The sequence below is a fragment of the Calidris pugnax genome, unplaced genomic scaffold, assembly GCF_001431845.1.
Source record: "Calidris pugnax isolate Ruff unplaced genomic scaffold, ASM143184v1 scaffold189, whole genome shotgun sequence".
Taxonomy (NCBI): Eukaryota; Metazoa; Chordata; class Aves; order Charadriiformes; family Scolopacidae; genus Calidris; species Calidris pugnax.
Window position 1 is genome coordinate 797,172 of NW_015091069.1, and position 24,083 is coordinate 821,254.

General features: G+C 43.1%; 1 protein-coding gene across 1 annotated transcript in view; it reads left to right on the forward strand.

Moving 5' to 3' along the window:
* The window catches only part of ITPR2 (inositol 1,4,5-trisphosphate receptor, type 2), a 254,914-nt gene that overhangs the window by 90,243 nt on the left and 140,588 nt on the right, over positions 1-24,083 (forward strand). Inside the window, exons 29-33 of the mRNA XM_014957035.1 lie at positions 1,192-1,392; positions 7,906-8,157; positions 10,390-10,515; positions 15,538-15,666; positions 16,264-16,384. Of these exons, the coding sequence (XP_014812521.1) occupies positions 1,192-1,392; positions 7,906-8,157; positions 10,390-10,515; positions 15,538-15,666; positions 16,264-16,384 (829 nt within the window). The remainder of the gene's footprint in view (positions 1-1,191; positions 1,393-7,905; positions 8,158-10,389; positions 10,516-15,537; positions 15,667-16,263; positions 16,385-24,083) is intronic.

The window sequence follows — 24,083 nt, forward strand, 5'->3', positions numbered from 1 at the left end:
TGATTCAAGTAATCTAAAAATTTGATCTTTTATTAAATAATTTTCTTCACAATACACCTCTTTGTCACCGTCCCTTTGTGTATATATGTATGTGTGTGTTTACAGATACAGTCGTATAGAATGTCACCTTGCTCGGTGTCTACTGGGCAAAAAAACCAGTACTTTTATTAGTACTATACTAGTACTATAGCACTAGTACTTTACTAGTACTATTATTACTATACTAGTGAGTATCAGGATTGTAGACCCCTGGCCTGTGTACACTAGGAAGTGTTTGTTCTGTCATTTTTTTGTGTATGTTTTTTTTTGTCAAGTTAGCCACAGGCTCTGAGCTGACCACAGCAGGGACCAGCACCCAGATTCCATCCCATCCAACAGTGACCCTTAACTCAGGTGTCAAGTGTGGACCCTGCTTGCCCGTGCATCTCTGTTCTTTTGAAGTCCATCTTCTGATCATCCCAGTTACTGTGCTTTTGTTCACTTTGTGGAGCAAACTTGGAGCACATTCCTTTCCGTTGATACGGATACGATAGGAGCACACCAGACCCTCATGAGCCTTTAGTCCAAAGGAGGAAACTAGAGCAAGTTTGAAGCAAAAGCCCTGAGAATGCATAAAGTCTGGAGGCTGGGTGCTCAGCAGCATTCCTTTCTTGCTGCACTTCTTTCTGGTACCTCCTCACTGATAGAAATGCAGCCTTGAGCTCCCTCTGAAGTTAGCGTGGAGAGAGATGTTCTCTCAGACAGTGATCAGACTGCATGGGCAATGATTTGCCTGCTGGAAAGGCTTGCCTCTGCTAACCCCAGCAGCCAGAGGTAGCTAATCATCTTGTTTGGTTGCCTCAATGCAAAGTTTGATGGTGAGTGGGATGAATGTAGTCTCACTTGTCTTTTATACCAAAGTCCCTAAGAGTGCTCTAGCACGGTGTGTGTTTTCACCTTCCACATGGACACAGATTTTGTTTACGTCGACTTTAGGGCCATTTTTTTACTAATGGGAAAGTGTGAAGAAATCCCATCATAAATGAAAGGTTGGCCCTAAGGTCACTGCTTAATCCCTGGCTGGTGCACATTGGACTTTTCCAGTCTCCCTTGACCAGTGTGCCTTTCTCTAAGCTAGAGTCCTAGGAGTCTTTTCAATCTCAAACCAAATCTGCTCTTCTTATAAGGCTGTTTTGATTTTAATCTCTTTAGCTCCTGGAAGCCGAGACCATGCGGCACATCTTCATGAATAATTACCTTCTGTGTAATGAAATTAGTGAAAGAGTTGTGCAGCACTTTGTGCACTGCATTGAGACCCACGGCCGTCACGTGGAGTACCTGCGTTTCCTGCAGACCATTGTGAAAGCAGATGGCAAATATGTGAAAAAATGCCAGGACATGGTAATGACAGAGGTAAGTGAAGGGTTCATATGTTAATGACTCATGTGATGTCTTTTTAACACACTAGTATTTTGAGGTTGCTTTTTCTGCCCTTGATACCAATGAGATATAATGGCATCATCGTTTTAGAATTTTAAATGGTATCACAAATAATATTTTAGCAGACGTTTTTGGGAGTTTAATCTAATTTTGTAAGGCCATCTGTATAACTACTAGAAAGAAAACATGAGTGTTAGCATGGTGATACAAAGATGTCTATTTGTAGGTGATGTAGCATGGAAATCTTCATTTTTCTGTACTGCAATTTAGGATCCAATTTACGCACCAAACTTGCCATATTGTGGCATGGTTTTGCCATATAAGAGGCTCTTACCTCTGTGGATTTGTCTAAATAGTGTTGTAGACCATTTTTTTAACACATAACCGTAGAACAATTCTAAGTACTAGTTTCTACTTTTTTTTTTTTTTTAATTCCAGAGCATTTCTCTAAGACTAGTAGTGCTATTCTAGCTTTCACTAGCTAGATCTGGAGTCTGACCTGGTAAATTCCACAGAGTAGTTTGTGGACAAATCTTTATGCCAATAAAGTTACTAGGAAAATACCTAATTGACTTCTCTGCAATTAGAATTTGATACGTAGTGTGCATGATAAATGAAGCCTTCAACTTGCAGACACTTGTGCATTTAACTGTAATTATGTTAACAGTTTAGTGAGATTAATAATTGGTTAAAGTTGAATATGGTGATAAGTCCAGGTAGGATCAGAGTCCAAGGAAGATTTTGCTTTACTTTGCAAAATGCATTTTTTTTGTTGTTGGTTTTTTTTTTTTTTCTTTTTGAAGAAATATCTTCACAAAGGAAACAGAGCTAAGCTCTAGTTGTGCTATTAACAAAACTAAACTCTGCTGAAATTTGGTTCCGCAGTGACAGAAAGGAAAAAATTCTAATTAAGAAAATAAAGTTTCAGCCTACATGGATAACCTTTCATGGAATCCACCTCAACCTTTTCAATTTGACCGAAGTGTTTTAACATGCCATATAATCTTCAAGCCTTTGATTTAAATAATTCAAACAGTTCTTGTGCCTTTCTGCTTTTAGGAACTCTTTGTCAGGAAGTGTTAGCGACAGGACGAGAGGTAATGGTTTTAAGTTGAAAGGGAAAAAATTTAGATTAGATACTAGAAAGAAATTCTTTGCTGTGAGGGTGGTGAGACACTGGAACAGGTTGCCCAGAGAAGCTGTGGCTGCCCCATCCCTGGAGGGGTTCAAGGCCAGGCTGGATGGGGCTTGGAGCAACCTGGTCTGGTGGGAGGTGTCCCTGCCCAGGGCAGGGGGGTTGGAACTGGATGATCTTTAAGGTCCCCTCCAACTCTGACCATTCTATGATTCTGTGCTTTTAGATTTTTTTTTTCCCTTCCACCACAGCTTCTTGTGGGTTTTTACTTTCTCCTTAAACAAAATTTTTAGATTTTTTCTCAATTTAAATACATTTTTTTACTATAATAGCATAAAGATAAATTGTTATGCTACATTTTCAAGCTGACTGCATGATGAAAATCAAAATGAGCTCATATATGACATTTACATTATGAGTCCTGCAGCAATTTGCTGGGAGAGGGAGCACCCCTGTTTTGATGAAAGAGGTAAGACGATGATCTGTTTTAAAAAAGATGTAGGAAATGACAGGTAAGTAATTATGATTTGGTAGAAAAGGATGCTAATGGTGAAATTTGAATGGCACTCGAATGGCAACGCAATATAAAGGGCACAGTGTAGCCAAATGGTTGGAGCTTGCCATGGAAACTGTCAGGACAGTTCCCTAGTAGACAACTGAGATGTACTTTATGACCTTAAACAAGTGGTGTAACTTCTTCTGTGCCTCCAGGTGGGACATGTAAACAATTTACCACAAGCCAAGACAGAGTAGGAGTGTGCAGCGTGCCTCAGCTACTCCTGTGTTTTCTTTTACCCATGGGAAGTATGTGGTAGCTTATTCCTGTTTACTGGGAGTAAGGGCTAAAGTGATCATATTTACATATTTTAGAAGGTGAAGAAGCAGCACCATTGTGAAAGAGGACTTTCATACAATACACTGAATGCTGCCAGTCTGGCTTATTTACTTGTTCTCATATCCTTGGTCCCCGTGTCTGTCGACTGCTCGTAATGATGTTTACTGACCTGAAAGGTTCCTTAGGGCACTTTTTCTCATTACAGGCACACTTTGAGGTTCCTGGAAGAACAGTGCCTATCAGTGCAAACGTTATTACGAAAAGGAAAAGCGGAATTTACTTTTGAACCAGATCAATGTGGCAGCAGAGTTTTCTATTATCTATAGTGTTCTGGAGTGATACATTGCAGAGCATCAACTCCGATACTGACCAACCTTCATTATACTTCCACAGAGTTCTTAACTCATTGAAAATATACTTCAGTGGAGGAAAATGCTGCTGGGTTTTTTTTGGTTTCTTTTTTTTTTTATTATTATTTTTTTCCCATCACTGATGGGAAAATCCATCACTCAGTGAGAACTTTGGCTAACACTGGATACTTCTCTTCCTTTTCTGCTTTTAAAAGGTCATAATTTTCTCTGCTTGGGTCAACATTTGGATGCCCTTAGCAAACCACATTTAAAAGTGGATAACCTGGGGAAAGGGGATAACATCTGTCCCAGCAAGTTTGCAGATGACACCAAGTTAAGCAGGAGCGTTGGCTCCCAGGAGGAGAGGGAAGCTTTGCAAGAGGATCTAGATAGATTGGATCACTGGGCCAATGCCAGTGGAATGAGTCTCAACAAGGGCAAGTGCAAGGTCCTGCACTTGGGCCACAATAACCCCCTGCAGTGCTACAGGCTGGGGGAAGTGTGGCTGGAGCTGCCTGGAGGAAAGAGACCTGGGGGTTCTAGTTGACAAACGGCTGAATATGAGCCGGCCGTGTGCCCAGGGGGGCAAGAAAGCCAATGGCATCCTGGCTTGTATCAAAAATAGTGTGACCAGCAGAAGTAGGGAGGTGATTGTGCCCCTGTACTCAGCACTGGTGAGGCCACACCTCGAGTATTGTGTCCAGTTTTGGGCACCTCAATCCAAGAGAGATCTGGAGGTGCTGGAGCGAGTGCAGAGGAGGGCAACGAAGCTGGTGAGGGGGCTGGAAAACAAATCGTATGAGGAGCGGCTGAGGGAGTTGGGGCTGTTTAGTGTGAGGAAGAGGAGGCTGAGGGGAGACCTCATCACTCTCTACAACTTCGTGAAAGGACACTGTAGAGAGGTTGGTGCTGGTCTCTTCTCACAGGTAATTAGTGACAGAACGAGAGGGAACGGCTTCAAGCTCCAACAGGGGAGGTTTAGATTGAACATTAGGAAGGAATTTTTCACCGAAAGAGTGGTCGGGCATTGGAACAGGCTGCCCAGGGAGGGGGTGGAGTCCCCATCCCTGGCTGTGTTTAAGGGCCGTTTAGATGCAGTGCTGAGGGACATGGTGTAGGGGAGGACTTTGTAGAGTAGGGGAGATGGTTGGACTCGATGATCCCAAAGGTCTCTTCCAACCTAGACCATTCTATGATTCTATGATTACCGTGTCCCTCTTAGCTCTTATTGTACTGATGCAACGTTGTCTGTCCCTATTAGCTCTTATTGTACTGATGCAACGTTGTCTGCTTCAGCTCATGGTTCCCCCCAGTCAGTATGGAGGAAGCATGCCATGCAGCATCATGTTTCACACCTTCACTGTCTCCTGGTATTTCTTCCAATCTTTATTTCTTCCTCATTCATCAGCAATAGGTACACGAAAGGATGAGGGGGCAGTTTGGCTTGATATGATAAAATATCAAGCAATACTGGTACCAGTTAGGTCTGGATTTGACATAGGAGTGTAACTCTGGGGGAATCTGGAAAGACTCGTCTTCCCTCTCCTCTGTGCAAAGTGTACACAAGTGGAAAATAACTATGGGAATGTTGTGAAAAACTTAATAGAAAGTGGCAGAGCATGTACCTTCCCAGAGGGCTTGGTGTGGATTTTTTTGATTATTTTGTATGTGAAATGTCCTAAAGCATAGTCCTCCAGACATCAGTATTAAAAAGTTAGATCAATTTTCTAACGTTTTGAATACTCATATTTTCCCTATTTTTCTGCCACAGAGTGCAATGAAATTAATGTCTGGGTCCCTGTTCTGCCTCCTTCTTCCATCCCTCCCAAGAATTTGTCCCTTTAAAAACTTTTTTCCTGTCCAGAAAGCCAGGTGGCTTGTCCAGAAAGTGTCAATTTTGAAAAGACATGAGCAGAAACATTTTAAAAAACAAAGATAAATGAGAAATAGGAATTGCAGCAAAGACTGAATTCACAATTCACTCCATCGAATTGTCAAAGTACAAATAAGCAAGAAATGGGGAAAACACAATCAGAAAAGTTGTACATTCAAAATTTGAAATGTTGACACCCGGGAACATGTAATGAAATGTTTCTTGACTTTTCATACTTTTCAGTTCCTCTGGGAGACTAATTTTCATTCCTGCTCTGGCTGCTTTTCCATTTTTCAGCAGCTCCACCAACATTTATTTCTGCCCTTGCATTCAGTAAGCTAGGATTTCATGTCACACATGGATATGTCGAGTGCCTTATTCACAGAACTCGTCTGGCTGTTGTGCTGCCAAGGTGTCTTCTGTACTAGGAAGGGTTCGTGGGAGCTCTTGAATATGTCGAGTGCCTTATTCACAGAACTCATCTGGCTGTTGTGCTGCCAAGGTGTCTTCTGTACTAGGAAGGGTTCGTGGGAGCTTATTTTTCACCCGCATTGAGATTGGGTTTTGCTTAAAAGGAAAGTAATGGAGAGAAGATCTGGAGATGATCTGGACAGGCTGGAGGGCTGGGCAAGGAAGAACCTCCTGAGGTTCAACAAGGAAAAGTGTAGGATCCTGCACCTGGAGAAGAAGAATGTTAGGCATCAATACAGGTTAGGCATGGACCTGCTGAAGACAAGCTCTGAAGAAAAGGATCTGGGGGTCCTGGTGGACAACAAAATGACAATGAGTAAACAGTGTGCTCTTGTGGCCAAGAGGCCAACGGAATCCTGGGCTGCAGAGGGAAGAGTGTGGCCAGCAGGTCAAGGGAAGTCATTCTCCCCCTCTGCTCTGCACTGGTGAGGCCACAACTGGAATCCTGCCTCCAGTTCTGGGCTCCCCAGTTCAAGAGAGACTGGGAACTACTGGAAAGAGTCCAGCGAAGGGCAACAAAGATGATTCAAGGATTGGAGCATCTCCCTTATGAAGAAAGACTGAGAGAGCTGGGACTCTTTAGTCTGGAGAAGAGAAGGCTGAGGGGAGACCTTATTAATGCTGACAAGTATCTCAAGGGTGGGCTGAGGGAGGAGGGAAACAGACTCTTTTCAGTAGTTCCAGTGAGAGGACATGGGGCAATGGGCACAAGTTGGAACATAAAGGGTTCCACTGGAATATGAGGAAGAACTTTTCCACAGTGAGGGTGATGGGGCCCTGGAACAGGCTGCCCAGGGAGGTTGTAGAGTCCCCTTCTTTGGAGATTTTCAAGACCCGCCTGGATGCTCCTGAGTGGCATGATCTGACAAGCTCTAGTCAATCCTGCTTCAGCAGGGGGGTTGGACTAGATGATCTCTATGGTCCCTTCCAACTCTAAAAATTCAGTGAAATTCAGTGAAGAGAGGACCACAGTCCTGTCCCAGTTCCACCGAGCAGCACTGGCAGTGGGAATATTCAGTGTAGTGGGGTTAGAGCAAAAGTCTTCTGTGAGGTCCGCTGAGACAAGGCTGCCAACATCCACCTCTGCTCTGGATCCTCTTGACATGAGCAATGCACTTGTAGCAAAATCAACTATTTATTACATATCCAGTTTTCTGTTAAATGGAAGTGCTGGCATGATGCTGACAGTTTTAAGGCCCACCTGGCAAATTTGCATAGGTTTGGAAGAATCGTCCTTTGTTTCTGATGATGAGCAAGGGCACAGAAGAAGTTGGTTAAATTCTGGGTGAGGCTTTTCATGTGAGGTGGCACAGAAGATTTAATCTCCGTGCACCTCAAGTCCCGGTCTATAAAACAAGGGTAATAATGCATCCTGGCCTCACAGTAGCAGGTGAGGGTAATTAATTAACTTCAAACAAACACTGAGATAGTAGGAATAATAATGATAGTGCCTTAGGTAAACAGAGAGCTACAGAGAAACTAAACTTCAAATTCATCTTGCATTAACTCACTCTGTAGTTATTCCAGACTTGCATTTATTTAGGTAAGAGAAAAGTTTGTCTTGGACATTGCTTTCAAATGTGCTTTTGGTAAGCCACATCAGAATAATTTATTTATTTATTTTTTATTTTAACTAGACAATCTTTGCATACTTAAAGGTAAAACAAAATAAGAAATTAAGAAAATCATAGAATCATTTAGGTTGGAAAAGACCACTGAGTCCAAAATGACAGCAGTGCAAGGTGCTTAAAACCCTTGTGGTAGCTGAGTCCAAAATGACGGCAGTGCAAGGTGCTTAAAACCCTTGTGGTATCTTTTTCAGCTGATAAACGGTGGTGAAGACGTGTTGATATTCTACAACGACAGAGCATCCTTTCCAGTCCTGCTCCAGATGATGTGTTCAGAGCGAGATCGAGCGGATGAGAGCGGGCCCTTGGCCTATCACATCACTCTGGTGGAACTGCTGGCGGCCTGCACAGAAGGAAAGAATGTCTACACAGAGATCAAGTGCAATTCACTCCTGCCACTGGATGATATAGTGAGAGTGGTGACCCACGATGACTGCATACCTGAGGTAAGACTCACTGAATGAGGAAGCAGACTTAGCGTTTTCAGAAGCTCAGAAAACGTTGTGTTGTTTGTAATATACTGACAAGTGGAATATTTGCACTGAAAACAGGCAGGAAACAGGTCGTGTTTGTCAAGGTGAGTAAGTGAGAAAGGATAGCCAGTATTTTCTTAAACAGAAAACTCCTTGTTCCCTATGCTATGATTGTCAGCTTTTTGGGGCTGGTGTCTTGTTTTGTTTTGTTTTCCTCGGTTTGTCCAGCCACTCTGAGTTAAAGCTCTGATAACCTCTGGCCACAGCTGGGAAGACTCAGCTGAGTGGTGTCAAGCCAAGGTTTTGCTGCTGCCTGAATTTGTTGGAAATGATGGATAACACTGGCCATGCTGAAGTCAGTGAGAGTTTTGGGTGAAGTTTCATTTTATTAAATTCAATTGCAGTCCGGCAAACATTTTTATTCACTGCATATCGAGGCCCAGTTCTGCAGTTCAGTAGGACTGTGACACCTCATGCTCATCAGAAAGGGAGAGTTTGTTTGCACCAAACCTGATGTGATCAAAAGAAGTCTTTTCACAGCCTTTGCAAGGAGCTCTCTCTGGCCCTGTGTGTCGGTTGGACAGATGTCTGCAGGCTCTCTGGTGGAAAAATGCGGCTCGTTTCAACAGAACTGGGACCTGCAGGAGTAAACACTCCCACCACGCTGCGAAAAAGTCCCCTTGTGATCAACTGATTCTATTCATAGAAAGAAAAATGTGCTTTGCTCAAAAGTTCCTCCCAACATTAATTTCAACAGATGCTAATTAAAAAGAAAGCCCAAACAAATGAAACCTAAAAGTCTGACATGAGTTTTCTGCTGACTGCATTAAACATATGCAACCCTCTCCTCTCCTGTGACTGTGACAAGAAATTTTCAGTGTATCTATGTGTGTTTATATCTCACCACTACATTTCAGGCCCTGGATCATAGAATCATAGAATCATAGAATTGTCCAGGCCGGAAGGGACCTCCAAAGGCCATCTAGTCCAACCCCCCCGTAGTCAGCAGGGACACCCCCAACTAGACCAGGTTGCCCAGGGCCTCATCGAGCCTCTCCTTGAATATCTCCAGGGATGGGGCCTCAACCACCTCCCTGGGCAACCTGTTCCAGTGCTCCACCACCCTCACAGTGAAGAACCCCCTCCTAATCTCCAGTCTAAATCTGTTCCCCTCCAGCTTGAAGCCATTGCCCCTCGTCCTGTCACTGCAGGCCTTTCTAAACAGGCTCTCCCCAGCCTTCCTGTAGGCTCCCTTCAGGTACTGGAAGGCTGCTATTAGGTCTCCCCGGAGCCTCCTCTTCTCCAGGCTGAACAACCCCAGCTCCCTCAGCCTGTCCTCGTAGCAGAGGTGCTCCATCCCCCTGATCATCCTTGTGGCCCTCCTCTGGACCCTCTCCATCAGGTCCATGTCCTTCTTATATTGAGGGCTCCAGACCTGCACACAATACTCCAGGTGAGGTCTCACCAGAGCAGAGTAAAGTGGCAGAATCCCCTCTCTGGACCTGCTGGCAACGCATCTTTTGATGCAGCCCAGGATGGGATTGGCCTTCTGGGCTGCAGCTGCACACTGCCTGCTCATGTCCAGCTTCTCCTCCACCAGAACCCAGAACCCACCAGATATCCCTTTTTATGGTGTGCACATGCAGAGTGGTAGCGCCGGAGGAGCGGGACTGCACCACCAGTCTCTTCCAGTTACATCCGGGTCACACTCACCTCGAATGCAAGCGCTGCATTAGGATTGTGGGAACACAGGGACTGCAGTCCCAGCTCTGCTGCAGACTTTTTTTTTTTTGATATTTGGCAAATCTGTCACAAGACATCAACCCCCAGCCATCAGCTGGCAAGTGCAGGGCTCTCCTGCATTTTGACAGCTCCTGGCTTTGCAGCCAGGCCCTTGTAGGCTTAGTATGATTTAAATATCAGATTTATTATGGGCTTGTTTTGGGGCTTTTGTCATTATAGTAAGAGAATGTTTGCAAAAACTTTCCATTTTTCATTATGTGATCTTTCATTAAGAACATTAATGTATGTGTTGCTGTGCTTCTCCTTAAATCCTCAGAACTGAACGTATGCATTATTACCGTTACTAGTGTTTGCTAGTACTTGAAAGATCATCTTTATTGTTCAGTATTGTCCCAGTTAGAAAATGTCATGTTAATATTACTATTACATTTCATATTGTTTGTATTTTTGCTGTTCCTGCAGGTGAAAATTGCCTATGTTAATTTCGTTAACCACTGCTATGTGGACACTGAAGTGGAGATGAAAGAAATCTATGCCAGTAACCATATTTGGAAGTTATTTGAGAACTTCCTTGTTGATATGGCAAGGGTAAGCTTCATGAAATGTTAAATATTACAGGATAATCATGGCTGGGAACTGAATTGGCAGTAAGGTTTTTTTCTGTGAACTTATTTTATTTTATTAACTAGCTTTTTTTGAAGTTGTCAATAGAATAGATGTGAGGGTTTTTTTAAGAAATGGTCATTTCTATGTTATTTATCACCATTTAACCTGCTAATTACTAGCAGTCTTCTCTTTCTAAAAAGGCATCTTGGAACGCATGTTCCTTTCTCTTTTCTTCCAGAAAAATAAATTGGATGCACGTACAGGGTTGAGAGTCTGTGTAGGTCTTCTGGGAGTGTGTGTTACATGTTATTGTGGTGGTGACTTAAAAAAACCCACCCCCCTTCTTGCTTTACTCTGTGAGCACGATGAGGATCGGGTATCAAGAAGTTCTTTGGCTCATGTTCCTTCTTTAATCTCGCTTTGGCCTGGGTTTGTCTTTTCTTCTAGTGTCACTAGGTTCTCACCACTGATGGAAAGGCAGGTGTAAAGCTCTGGCCTTTGAGCTATTAATTCATGTGTGAGCCAGAGGCTGCGAGGTGATGGGGGACAGTTTGTACAGCAGGAATTCAGTTCCTGTGGACCCTAGTGAGCTTCATGGTGTCATTAGTTGTTGAATTAAGTTTCAAGTCAGAAGTTGAATTAAGCTTCCATTCCCTGGTATTTTGGAGGCAGAAAAGGAGGGAAATCTTATGACTTCCAGAAGGATAAAATACAATAGTAGAGCCATGAAGAGAAACTAGTGTGACATAATGATTACAGCTTACATTACATCTCTGTTTCCAGGAGGTTAATGCTGCTTGCAAGAGCCTAATATTAATACCAATTAGTGGAGTTGCTCTTTCTGCTGAAGAAGTAGAACCACAGTTTTTTGGTGGCTGGTGGGCTGTGTTTGATCCTTGATGCTGGACAGTATTTTGGAGATGTTATAGAACATATTATAATGTATGTCTAAGTTTTCCCAATCTACAGATCATTACATTCTATAACCCTTAAGTTCTCATTGCTTGCGTTCTTCATTTTGTTGAAATAAATAAAAAAAAAGAATCTCAGCTCAGTCCTGCAGCGAACATTTACCCCAAAGTAATAGTGTGCCACAAAGTAATTTCTTTGAAACCTATTGGGAGAAAATACCATGAATTATGGCCAAAAGAAGAATGAGTGCCAAGACTTGCACTGTATGCTAGGTACTGGGACCTGTTCATTTCTCTGTGAGACAGAAAACTTACACGTGGTTGGTTTTTTTCCTTCTTTTTATTCGTGGGAACAGGTTAAGACAGGGATGTTTGTGCTCTCTTTTTCTGGCAGTAGACATTTTCAGTAGTAACGAGACTTCTACAAATCCTGTTTTCTGCTGTTTATCTTGTCCCTGAGGTCACGTTCTACAGTGACAGTGTCTCCTGGACAAACCAAGCCCATTTGAAAATTAAGATCAGAAACCTCCTTGGAGAGGGGGATTCTCATTTTTAACCTTGCTGGTTTTACCCCAAGAAGTATTTTCTACTGTTTAATTTCCTTTCAGGGTTGCCCTTTCCTTGAGGTGTCCTGGCCCTGACCCTCCAGATTACCCTCCCTAGCCCTTGAATGTGTCCAATTTTTGTTTCCCCTTGGAGCTAGAAGCAGAGATGTGGAAAGAAGGCTCCGTACACAGTTCCCTTCAGGAGCCTGGAGACAAACTGCACTGTGCTAAGTGACGTAGGGTTGTCCTGATGCTACTGGTCACTGAGCTTGTTTTCATATACCTTTCTCATAACAGAAATTAGACTCCAGGTCTTCAGAGGTGAAGAATGAGTGTATTATTAATGCTGTATTTTGTGTGTGCTGCTGCTGCTGCTGGCACCAAATGGCAAAATGCAGGTTTGTTTTGCTCTCCTGCAAAGCACTCAGGGCAGGTGCCTAATTAGTCCTTTTAATTTCCTGGTTAATGGCTAAAAGAACTAAATGAGCATGTCAGAAGTGCTCTGGCCTGTCCTGCTCTTAAGCCAGGTCGCCGTGGTAGCTCTTTTCTTCCAGGTTATTGAGTGTATTTGTTCATGTTTGGTGTTCTGGGGCCCAGGCAAAGCTTGTGTGTTATAAATACAGGAGCGTTATGGAGCCATCAGGACAGTTAGAATGCTGTCAGCCTCATGAAAGATGTTACAATAGCTTTCAAAGCATTTAGAAAAAGAGTCCTTTGATCCTCTGTGTTCCAGTGAGCTAACAGGGATGCTTTTGTGTGGGGGAAGGGGAAATGCTTTTCTTTTAGCTGCTACAAATGCCTGTCACTGGGTGAATTTGTGAGCTCCGAGTCTGAGGCTGGTATTAGAAAGCACGAAGGTGAAAGATGGAGAGTGTTATCCTCAGCTTGGATTCTTTCCTTTTTTATTAAAAAAACCCAAACCAAACCCACCAAAAAAAGAGTAACCATTTTTTTTTTTTTTTTTTTTTTAAAATCTGTTTCTGGATCCAGGAAGGAAATATTTAGTCCCCAGCTGTCATTCTCTTTCAACAACGTGATACGTTGCAAAGCAGGCATAAGGCAGATTCATGTATAAATTCAGTTTGCCAAAAGCAGTCACACTTCCAAAGGTTTCTACAGTTTCTGCCAACCTAGTTTCTCCCCTGTGTGATTAGTGTTGCACTGAGCAAAGTGGGTGCTGCCGAAGGAGAGGTTTCCCTTTTCTGTGTGTGTCCCAGCCGGTAAGTCAGCAGCTGTAGTCTGAGCAGGATTAAAGAAAGAGCCAGGATCTGACAGCTGTGAAGTCATCCTGGCTTTCTCTGCAGAATTTTTGAAGTATTATTCATGTGAGTCTCGGTCCCAAAGCCTCTTAAGAGGTTTTTAAACACTGCTTTCTCTCAATCCTCATCTCCGTTTCATGCATTTCAGGTTTTTTTTTTTTCTTCTACGGGGAAACATCTTTCAGTCCCCAAAGGGTGGAGGGATAAGAACAAATGGGAGGATTTCTGAATTCTTCTGGGCTGGGAATTTTTCAGACCGGTGTTGGAGCAGAGTGGCATCCTCACATATGGCTCTGCTTTTTAAGCAAGGGAAGGGAAAAGCTTAAAAGCGTTTTGGAATTTAGTTTTGGCAATTTCTGAATTCACCGTGCTTGCACTGCACAGCTCCCTGGCTTCCCCTTGGGATTGCAAGTGCTGAGCCTCAGAGCTACTGGTTCCAGCCAAAATTGGCATGCAGATTAATTAGAAGCAGAAGAACTTCAAGAGGTTTCTAGTTCTATGATCTTTTTTTAAAAAAAAATAATTTTTGATTATTAACTGGATCTGTTACCTCCATGAGGACATGGGGGGAGTTGGTGGTGGTGCCATACTTTTCCCAAGACTGGGAAGGGCTGAGGAGTTTGCTATTTCAGTTTAGCCACTGTTGCTTCTCGCACCAAAATCTTTACTTTCCTGGGGGGATAAAAAAATGCACTATGTGGGGGCATGACTTATTTATCTGACGCATTTTAGAAAAGTAGATAAGCAAAGCTCCTCAAGATGCCTCACCTCTTTTGGGCTCAAGTTTCTTTGGTTATTCCTCTGCCCTACCATATGACAACGCTTGTGTGTTACACTAAAAAATGCTTTTGTGTTCCTGTGAGCTGTGTCTTCCCCTCAACATGGGCGCTTTTGAATGTCCCATCAGTAACTTTCCTTCAAACACTCCTGGTGAAATTGCCATCTTGCAGTATCCAAGCGTGACAGTGGCAGCGTGTAATTAAGGAGGGTTTGCCCTGTGTGAGGTTCAGGTGCTGTGGGTTATCTTTTTTCTGTCACCAACTTTTCTCTGTGACATTAAGCAATTCACTCAGCTTCTCTGGACTTCAGCTCCCCATCCATAGAGCAATGTAATGGTAAGGATGTACCACACAGGTTCATGACAGTGTGTTAAATGCCCAGATAGTAATGTGAAGGCTATCCCAAAAGTCTGTAAAGAAAATAAATTCTGCTCTCCCATAGATTCCCAAGAACATTACAGTAGTCTGTGCCTTGCATAGGTGAAAGAGAGAACAGCTTTGCCTTTCATTTCTTGTTAAACTTGAATAGAACTGCTAATTTAAAGGTTGGAGAGGTAGTATGAGTGTTTTGCCTTTCTCACCATGTTTGGCTCTCTGGAGACTCCTTTTAGTACTGTTTCCACTGACATGTACAAAGTCAAAATGATTCTGTATGGATGTACACACATGTTGAAAAGAAATAAAGAAATACTGAAGGATACAATCCACCCCCATAACTTCTTCCTTTTTTAAAGCATGACATCATTATTTAGCAACAAACTTTTAGTGTTGTACTAAAGGGCGTTGTCAGGAATCTTTTGTACAAATCCTCCCACCACTTAATTCTCCTTCTGTGCTCCAGAGTTGTCCCAGTACCATCCATTCTCTTCATTCATTGTTTTCAGCTTGTCTTTCCTATTTTCCCCATGTGACTTTTCTAAGGAATGTTATCTGTTTTGCAGTTTACAATCCTAAAGGCTATTGGTATTGACTATGCTATTTCCTTTCCTTCCCTCCCTCTTTTTTAAACATTTTTTTCTGCAAATGAGCTTCACCTTTGCCACCCATTTTTGATGATGACCGATTGTAGAGAGAAGTTAAAATTTACATGAAATCTTTCTAATCTAATGTGTTTATGTCTCATCTGTCTCTAAAGCCTCTTCCAGCCTAGCCCCCACTGGGAGGAAAGGCCCATTTTCTTCTTGAATCTCTCTAAATGTGTAAGTGGCATGCAATGTGCTGATTTAGGGGGATCATTTTTTCATGGTGTGGGAAAGAATAGACAGCCAACCAAAAAGAGCTGGTTCAGAAGAGAGGGGATTCAAAAGACAATGTGGACCTCCAAGAAGAAAGATAAGCTATCACAAATACAGCTCGAACTCTTATATAGTTATCTCTGGTAGATTTTCTATAAAAATTGTTTGGTTTTGTACTAAGAACACATATTGCATGTGTTGTAATAAATTAAAAATAATTAAGCTTTCTTATGTAAAAGAACTAAATCTCATTGTTTCCTCCTCCTTCCCTGTAGGTTTGTAACACAACTACGGATCGTAAACATGCAGACACATCTCTGGAGAAATACATCACTGAACCCGTAATGAACATTGTGAGTGGCTTCTTCAATTCGCCATTTTCAGACAACAGCACCAGCCTCCAGGTAAGGAAAAGAGAGACAGACAAATATGCAATTCAGACCATTAATGAGGTACCAGCCAGATAGGAATGCTGTGTCTTTACATCCTCCTTTAATTTCTTGGTGCCCTCTCATGCCGCTGGCTAGCAGTTTAATTCCTCTTGAAAACACTTAAACTTTTAATTTTTACCCCTTACGGCTCTTAACCATCAGACAGCTCAATATGGTCACATTGACTCCTGGCTCTTGTGAATTCATTGGAGGAGGTGTCTTTGCAGAATCAAGGTCTACCTTTGTAGTTGTGTGAGAAATATGCTTTGTCCTATGATAAAAGGGACACCTCCTGAGACCTGGGAATACTTCACTGTCCTTCTGCTCTGTACTGTGCTTGCTTGATATCCATGGTGACCTGAGGAAAAACTGCATGATTTGGCCTTTTTAGGGGTGCAGCATTGATTTCTGTTTCCTCTAGCCCCAAAGAGCAAAGAGAATTTAATGGAGTTACAACTTGAGTCTACAAGCTGAAAATCCCTTGCACACGGTTTATGTTGTGTCAGATCCTCGGGCAGCTGTGAGGAGATGCTAACGGGTAAAATTCCGTGTTTATCTCTTTGTTTTCAGACACACCAGCCTGTTTTTATTCAGCTGCTGCAGTCTGCTTTTAGAATTTACAACTGTACCTGGCCAAACCCAACACAGAAAGCCTCAGTGGAGTCGTGTATCAAGACTTTGGCTGAAGTGGGTAGGTGCCAGGTTTTACTTTCATTATTGTGTTTTAAGATCGGACTTACTTGAGGTTGAACAGTTTTTAATTTGACTCTACCATCCTGAAATTGTGACTGGTGATTTCAAAAATCCCACTTTCTGAGACTCAATTCTTCCTCTTTTCATAACTCGTTCATAACCTGTCCCATCAGATAGGGTTGTTAGGTGAAACCTGTGGGTCAGAGAGATGTTTGCTCAGTGAGTGGTGGCTGAATTTTATCTCAAGCAAGTTATGATATTAAAATGAACATAAGCTATGAGAGAAACCTGGGCATTTCTAGTCGTGCATCGTTATTGTCATTCATGGTCTGGGCTTGTTGAGATTTTGTCCCATCAGGGAGCTGGGGATGGAAACCAGAGTTGTGCCACTCCACAGCTTCTCTGCTCACTCCTCACCATCAGGCCCATCATTTGCTGCTGTTACACAGTCAGCCTTGCACTTGCACCGAGACCAAATTTAGTCCTCAGGGCAGCTAATAAGTTACATGCTTTCAAGTAAATTCAAATGTTCATGTTAAAGTGGAAGATTTAAAACTTCTTATCCTAAAATAAAAAAGATTCTTCACCGCTACATAGCTAAGACTCGCAAAAAAATCATTTTTAAGTTAAATTTCTGTGAATACAATTTTAAAGTCTTCTGCCATGACAGAAAAAAGGATTATTCAATATAGTGTCTAAATGTTAGTCATTCTGATTACTTGTAGAATAAGGTTCTGGCCAGTGTGACTGAAAACTGAGTAGAGGCAGAGATATATAGAAACTGGCTAAATTCTATTGTTGGTGCAATTTTAAAAAAGTTTTAATAAATAATGATAGAGTAATATGAGAGGGTCGCTTAAACATCTGCAGCATCTGTGGCATTGCAACAATTGACTCCCTAAATTTAGATTTTGGAATAGTTTTACAGGAGTATCATTTACCATTTTAGCCAAAACACCTCATTAACTTTTTGTATGAATGTGAATCAGCAGTTACCAACCTTCAATTTCTTTATTTGTTGTGCAAATGATTTAATTATGGATCCATCTGGCAAGAGAACTTTGGAAGTTGAAGACTAATTTCCTTTCTGCTACAGGTTCTAGAGTCTCTAAAGCTCTAGCCCTACAAATCCTTGTTTGTATGTTTAACTCTTACATCCCTGCTCTTCTCTGGCAGTTCTGGAAAGGAGTCATTGACAAATTACTTCCTTTGGGAGTCTGGGGAAAAGGGGAAGAAGTAGGGCAGGTGAGAGTATTTTGGAGACCAAGCGTGCCCTATTTGTGCTTCTAGGCAGCTTGGTGTCTTCATTTCTGTAGAGCTACACCTAAAATAAAATTCCAGCTCAGGGTGGTCGCTGTGTTGTCTCACCAAGATGAGGGCATTTGGAGACACCCAAGCATGGTGCCGAGACAGCCAAGTTGAACTCGTCCCTGCAGCAGCCTGGCAGGAAAAGTGTGGGTCACCCTAATGGGCTGGGGGATCCAGCTTCCTGCCGAGGTGCAACAGCCCGTGAAAGGGCAAGTGGAAAAACTGGCTTCACACGGAGTGGATGAGCACACGATCCGTTGGATCAAGCACTGGCTGACTGGAAGGTCCCAAAGAGTGGTGCTCAATGGATTTACGTCCAGCTGGCGGCCGGTCACTAGTGGTGTGCCTCAGGGCTCAGTGTTGGGACCATTTCTGTTTAACGTCTTTATTGATGATCTCGATAAGGACATAGGGTGTATCATCAGCAAGTTCGCAGATGACACCAAGTTAAGCAGGAGTGTTGACTCCCAGGAGGATAGGGAAGCTTTGCAAGAGGATCTAGATAGATTGGATCACTGGGCCAATGCCAATGGAATGAGTTTCAACAAGGGCAAGTGCAAGGTCCTGCACTTGGGCCACAATAACCCCCTGCAGTGCTACAGGCTGGGGGAAGTGTGGCTGGAGCTGCCTGGAGGAAAGAGACCTGGGGGTTCGAGTTGACAAACGGCTGAATATGAGCCGGCCGTGTGCCCAGGGGGGCAAGAAAGCCAATGGCATCCTGGCTTGTATCAAAAATAGTGTGACCAGCAGAAGGAGGGAGGTGATTGTGCCCCTGTACTCGGCACTGGGGAGGCCACGCCTCGAGGGTTGTGTCCAGTTTTGGGCCCCGCAATCCAAGAGAGATCTGGAGGTGCTGGAGCGAGTGCAGAGGAGGGCAACGGAGCTGGTGAGGGGGCTGGAAAACAAATCGTCTGAGGGGCGGCTGAGGGAGTTGGGGCTGTTTAGTATGAGGAAGAGGAGGCTGAGGGGAGACCTCATCACCCTCTACAACTACTTGAAAGGACACTGTAGAGAGGTTGGTGCTGGTCTCTTCTCACAGGTAATTAGTGACAGAACGAGAGGGAACGGCTTCAAGCTCCAACAGGGGAGGTTTAGATTGAACATTAGGAAGGAATTTTTCACCGAAAGAGTGGTCGGGCATTGGAACAGGCTGCCCAGGGAGGGGGGGGAGTCACCATCCCTGGCTGTGTTTAAGGGCCGTTTAGATGCAGTGCTGAGGGCCATGGTGTAGGGGAGGACTTTGTAGAGTAGGGTAGATGGTTGGACTCGATGATCCCAAGGGTCTCTTCCAACCTAGACCATTCTATGATTCTATGATTCTAAGTAGTCTTTGGTGGGTAGTCATCTGCATGCCTCTTGCTCCTGGGAGAGCCAGGGTTTGAGCCTGAATGCAAGGCATGGTTGATGGCTGGAGTTTTCCCTATTTGATGAATTTAATACCTGCTTCTGCTGTAGTCTTTTCTTTCACTTCTTTTTCTGTTTTATGGAGATGGTTTACAATTGTGGGGGTGTTTTTTTTGGAAGTATGGTCTTGTGCTGTCCCGTGAGCTCAACCTTCTTGTTGCTCTGGCATCTCACCTATGGGGCCCCAGCTTGGGGACTCTCAGTCCAGAGCTGCTGGTGATGGGCATCACCCTGGGTTCTCCAGGGAGGCTGGGCATCACCTGGAGGGGCCGTGGGCTGGCAGCCTCAGATATGCCCCCCCTGAACGCACACCACAGTGTGCCAGGAGGTAGCAGGCACACTGCAGATCTCCCTGTCCATATCATAATAACTCTTGAAGGATTCATCACTGATACCAACATCCAGCAGGATAAAACTGCGTTGTGTCGTGTTAGCAAATTACCACACGTTTTTATTTTGGTGTTTTATTTGACAGCGCAGGAAAGGAAGCGTAAGGGAACTGGTGAGGGGGATTTCCCCAAAGAGCAAGTTAGCCAGAGAAGAAATGGAGTTTTTAACAAACATCCCAGCGCAAAAGTTTGGCTGGCTAGAGGAGATTTTAACCACCATTAATACTCACTATTTTTAGGCACGGTGCCAAGCGTAGCTTGCCTAGGGCTAATTGAGTAGGCCTGCTCTGCTCTGCTGAGAGCTTTAGAAAAAATGCCCCAGCTGGGGGTACCAGAGGCTTTTAAAATCGAGGCCCTTTTGTGATTACAGAGCGTGCCCAGTGCCTTTCCCTATTGGGTGTCCCACCGCACATAATGGTGCTTCTCCACGAGAAGGCAAAGGTTTCTTCCATAATACAAACAGGGCAGCCTTTTTTTGCCTCTTTTGCTGGGCTGTGTATGTGGACTAGGTTTGGATTTTGGCTAGGCATCTGTGAGCACTCTTCTGCCTTTTTTTTTTTTTTTTTTTTTGACTTGAGAGTCTGACAGCTTTAATGTTAGGGCCTTCATGTTTCACAGCAGGGTTTACAAAAAACCCTCTAGAAAGATTTTGCCTATATCAGAGAGAGAGAATATTGGACAGATTTGCAGCAGGGACCAAAGACTTTTGATGGAAAATAAATGTAGTATAGAGTTGAAAGAACAAACATGATACTTTTTTTTTTTTTTTTTTGTGTCGTAGCCCTGGATTTAGAAATGAATCTCAGCAGGAAGAAAGATCATACACATATTTCCCAAGATATGAAAGATCCATATAATAATGCACTTTTAAAAGACCCATTTCAAAGCAAGTTTAAGCAACATACATTCTGCTCAGGGCTCACTAGTTTGTTTGTGGCAGGTGGCTGTAAGTATTGCCTCGAGAGCTTAAGATCATTATATCTATCTTCTTCTGAGCAGTGTAAGGATGTGCATTATCTTCCAGGTCAACAAAAGGATATGTTGCAGAAGCTAATTTCTTATAACTGTGGTACTTCAACTCCACTTGACCACTAGGGAAAAGCTTCATAAGTTTTTCAAGCTTCACTTGCTGCTTTTTCTCCAGGCAGTTATCTGCCTCCAGCGCAGCGAGAAGAAGAGAGGTTTCCTCATCTTCTTCAGCAGACCCCTGCGTGGCTCCAAGACATTTGGAACAGAGATACCAACATGCATCAGGTTTTTATTGCCCAGTAATTTGGCCACCTGGTATGAATAAGAAACACTTATGAAACAATATATGTATATGAATGCATCTCATTCATATGGATTTCTGAAGCAGATGATCACTGTAACAAGAATTAACACATTATACATCTATCACTTCTGCTTTTTCTCTATCATTACATAGGACTGAGCTTTTGCTTGAAAATATAGTCCAAAAAACGAATGATCGAAACAACTTCCACCTCACTGGTAAAATAGCTACAAATGAAAAATGTTTAAAAGGTCCCCTGGTCTAAGGGGGACCTAAGGCCTCTAACAGTTTAATTTATTTCAAATGAATTCATTACCAATGGACTTTCAATTCCTACATTTTATAATCTTTGCAAGATTGAGAAGGATGGAGGCCAGTCTCAAAGTCTGCATTTTCAATCATCTGCTGTTTTTCCGTATGGTAACGTTGGGGAATATCACCTGTCCTCACACGTAAAGATCTGGATAGTACATCTTAAATTGTATTGGAGCTGGGTCTTTCTCCCAAGGCTGACCAGTCTTTCAGGACCCATGCAAAGAGCTACCTCTGCTTCTTTATTAAGTCATGATTCTTATATCTTCACCCTCAAGCATCAGTTTTCTCTTCTGTACAAGGTTGAATCTAGTGGTATTATACTCTTGGCTCTGCATCCATTAGCTTTCTCCCTTTATGTTTTTACAGATTGCAGCTTCCCTCTGATTCTGTGTGTGTGTATCCCAAGGATGTAGTATGTGTATGGCTGTACTATTACCACCAGTAATGAAATAATTGGAATTTCCCAGATGGGTAAACAGTGGCAGAGAGGAACCTGCATTTTGTTAGACTATTTCACTTGGCAAACCCTTTGAAAAAAAAACTTGGTAGCAAGCCAAATTACATTAGTGATTATCAGATTATACTGTGGGATGCTGTGCAGGAGACACAAAAGGAGAATCCTTGTTTCCATCCTACAAAATTGGAGGGAAGTCCTGTAAGATTCCTATTTCATAAGTTCAAAACTGGAACAGGTAGAGAGAAAGTACTTCTGTGATGGTGGGGTGGAAAGCAGAACCGTATTACAAGAAGAGACTACAGGAGCCCCATGTGTTTTGCCTAGCAAAACAAAGGCCTCTGTTGCTGCTCTTTAAAAGTATTTAGGAAGACAAATAGTCATGGAGAAGAGACATTTAAGCTAAAGGACAGTGCTGACCCGAAAACAAGGGGACATAAATTACGCTAGGTTGTAAATAACCTAAATAAATTTAGACTGTAAATCAGAGGTTTGGAACCAACTTTGGAAGGATGTCCTTGGTGAATGGGCCAAGAGAAAATGGAGGGAGAAGGGCTGGCAGAAAAGTTAGCTTCATTTTTAAATGGGGCTTGATAGATTTATTTTTTTTTCAAAAGATATTAAAGAACATGGGTTGTCTATAACAGACAGCAGATGGTCTAAAGGGAGTGGTGAAGTCCTTTCCAGTTGAGTATTTATTGTCCAATTTCAGCTCACCAGTACCCCTTCTACAGCCTCAAAAAACCTCTCCTGTGGTGGTCCTTGACCATGCTTTTATGTCCTCTAAAGCCCTTTCCTTTTCCCTGAAAAATTGCCAGCAGGAAATATTAAAATCTAGGCTACATTTTATTGCTTATTTGGAATTATTGGACATATTTTAATGTCCATATAGATGAACTTTCCTATAAGAATTTTTTCAGCCCTGAAAATACTTTATTTCACTTCCCATTTGAGTTTTGAAATCTTTTTTCCCATTTTCTAAAAAGCTAGACCTTCATTTTCAATTTTTAGTTCAAATAAAATAATTATCCTGTTGTTACTTTCTTGACAGCAAGAAGAATACATTTCAGATGAAGCACATATTTTATTCTATTTTAACTGTTTGTGTTTCCCTAATTGCAAGAAAAATTCAACGATGATCTTTTTACAGACTGATAAATATTTTAGCATAGATTTTCTGTTGGAAAAAAACCACATCCAAGTGAAGGGTACAAGATTGGCAGGCTTGTGTCTTGTCTACACAAAGCTTTTATTTCCTTTAAGAAGTCTTGCTGTTGCTAGCATTAGTGTCTCTCCAACCAAATGCATTTGTTAAGCAGTCAGTAAATGATTAAGGAGCTGGAGGGACTTGATTTATAGAGCAAAATTAATTGAACTAAATATGCAATCGCTCCATTAAGTGACAACTGGGAGGTGTGGGGGAACATGATACAGCTGTCTGCAACCACCCGAGGGGCACAAGCAGCAAGGAGAGCAATGGCTTCACAGCCAGGTACGGCTGTGGCTTCTTCGTGACCCAAATTGCCTGTCACGCTCCTCCCCGAGGGGCTTTAGGGGGTGAAATGCCTGCGTGTTCCCCGGCAAACCCACACGAGGTGTGGCTCGGGGTAGCACAAATCGAACGCGCGAAACCGAACGACTCCCCTGTAATCCAGGAGGAAGGTAGTTAATGATTTGCTTATGCACCTGGATACGCATAAGTCTATGGGGCCAGATGGAATTCACCCAAAGGTTCTCAGGGAGCTGGCAGGAGAGCTCACCAAGCCTCTCTCCATTATCTATCAACAATCCTGGTCAACAGGAGAGGTGCCAGATGACTGGCGGGTGGCCAATTACAAGAAGGGCCGGAGGGAGGATCCTGGGAACTACAGGCCTGTCAGCCTGACCTCGGTACCAGGAAAGATCATGGAGAGGATCATCTTGAGTGAGCTCCTAAGGCAAGTGCAGGGCAGCCAAGGGATCAGGGCCAGCCAGCATGGGTTTATGAAAGGGAGGTCCTGCCTAACCAACTTGATCTCTTTCTATGACCATGTGACCCGCTTTCTCGATGAGGGGAAGGCTGTGGATGTTGTCTACCTGGACTTTGGTAAGGCCTTTGACACTGTCCCCCATGGCATTCTCCTGGAGAAACTAGTGAATCATGGCATAGACAAGTGTACCCTCCGCTGGATAAAAAACTGGCTGGATGGCCGTGCCCAGCGAGTTGTGATCAATGGAGCTAGATCTGGTTGGCGGCCCTGTCCAAGCAGTTAGGACACAACCACTTAGAAGGTCGCAATGGGAGCCACGTTTTGGCAAAAATAACTCTGCACAGAGAAATCCGGGTTCAAAGATGACGTATTTAACACCAAAGGTGGTCATCTAAGAATCAGAGCGCAGCAAGAGCTTTATCAAAAGCCCGATCCGTGAGATAAAGTTGAAAATAAAGTTGAAAATCTGAAGCTTAGCACTGTCATCACAGAGTGGGAACCTGCAGTAGATAGGAAGACAAGCCTTTATGTGGTGCCTAGGTGGACGAGAGACAAAAGCAGGTCAAACACCAGTTTTTCCATGC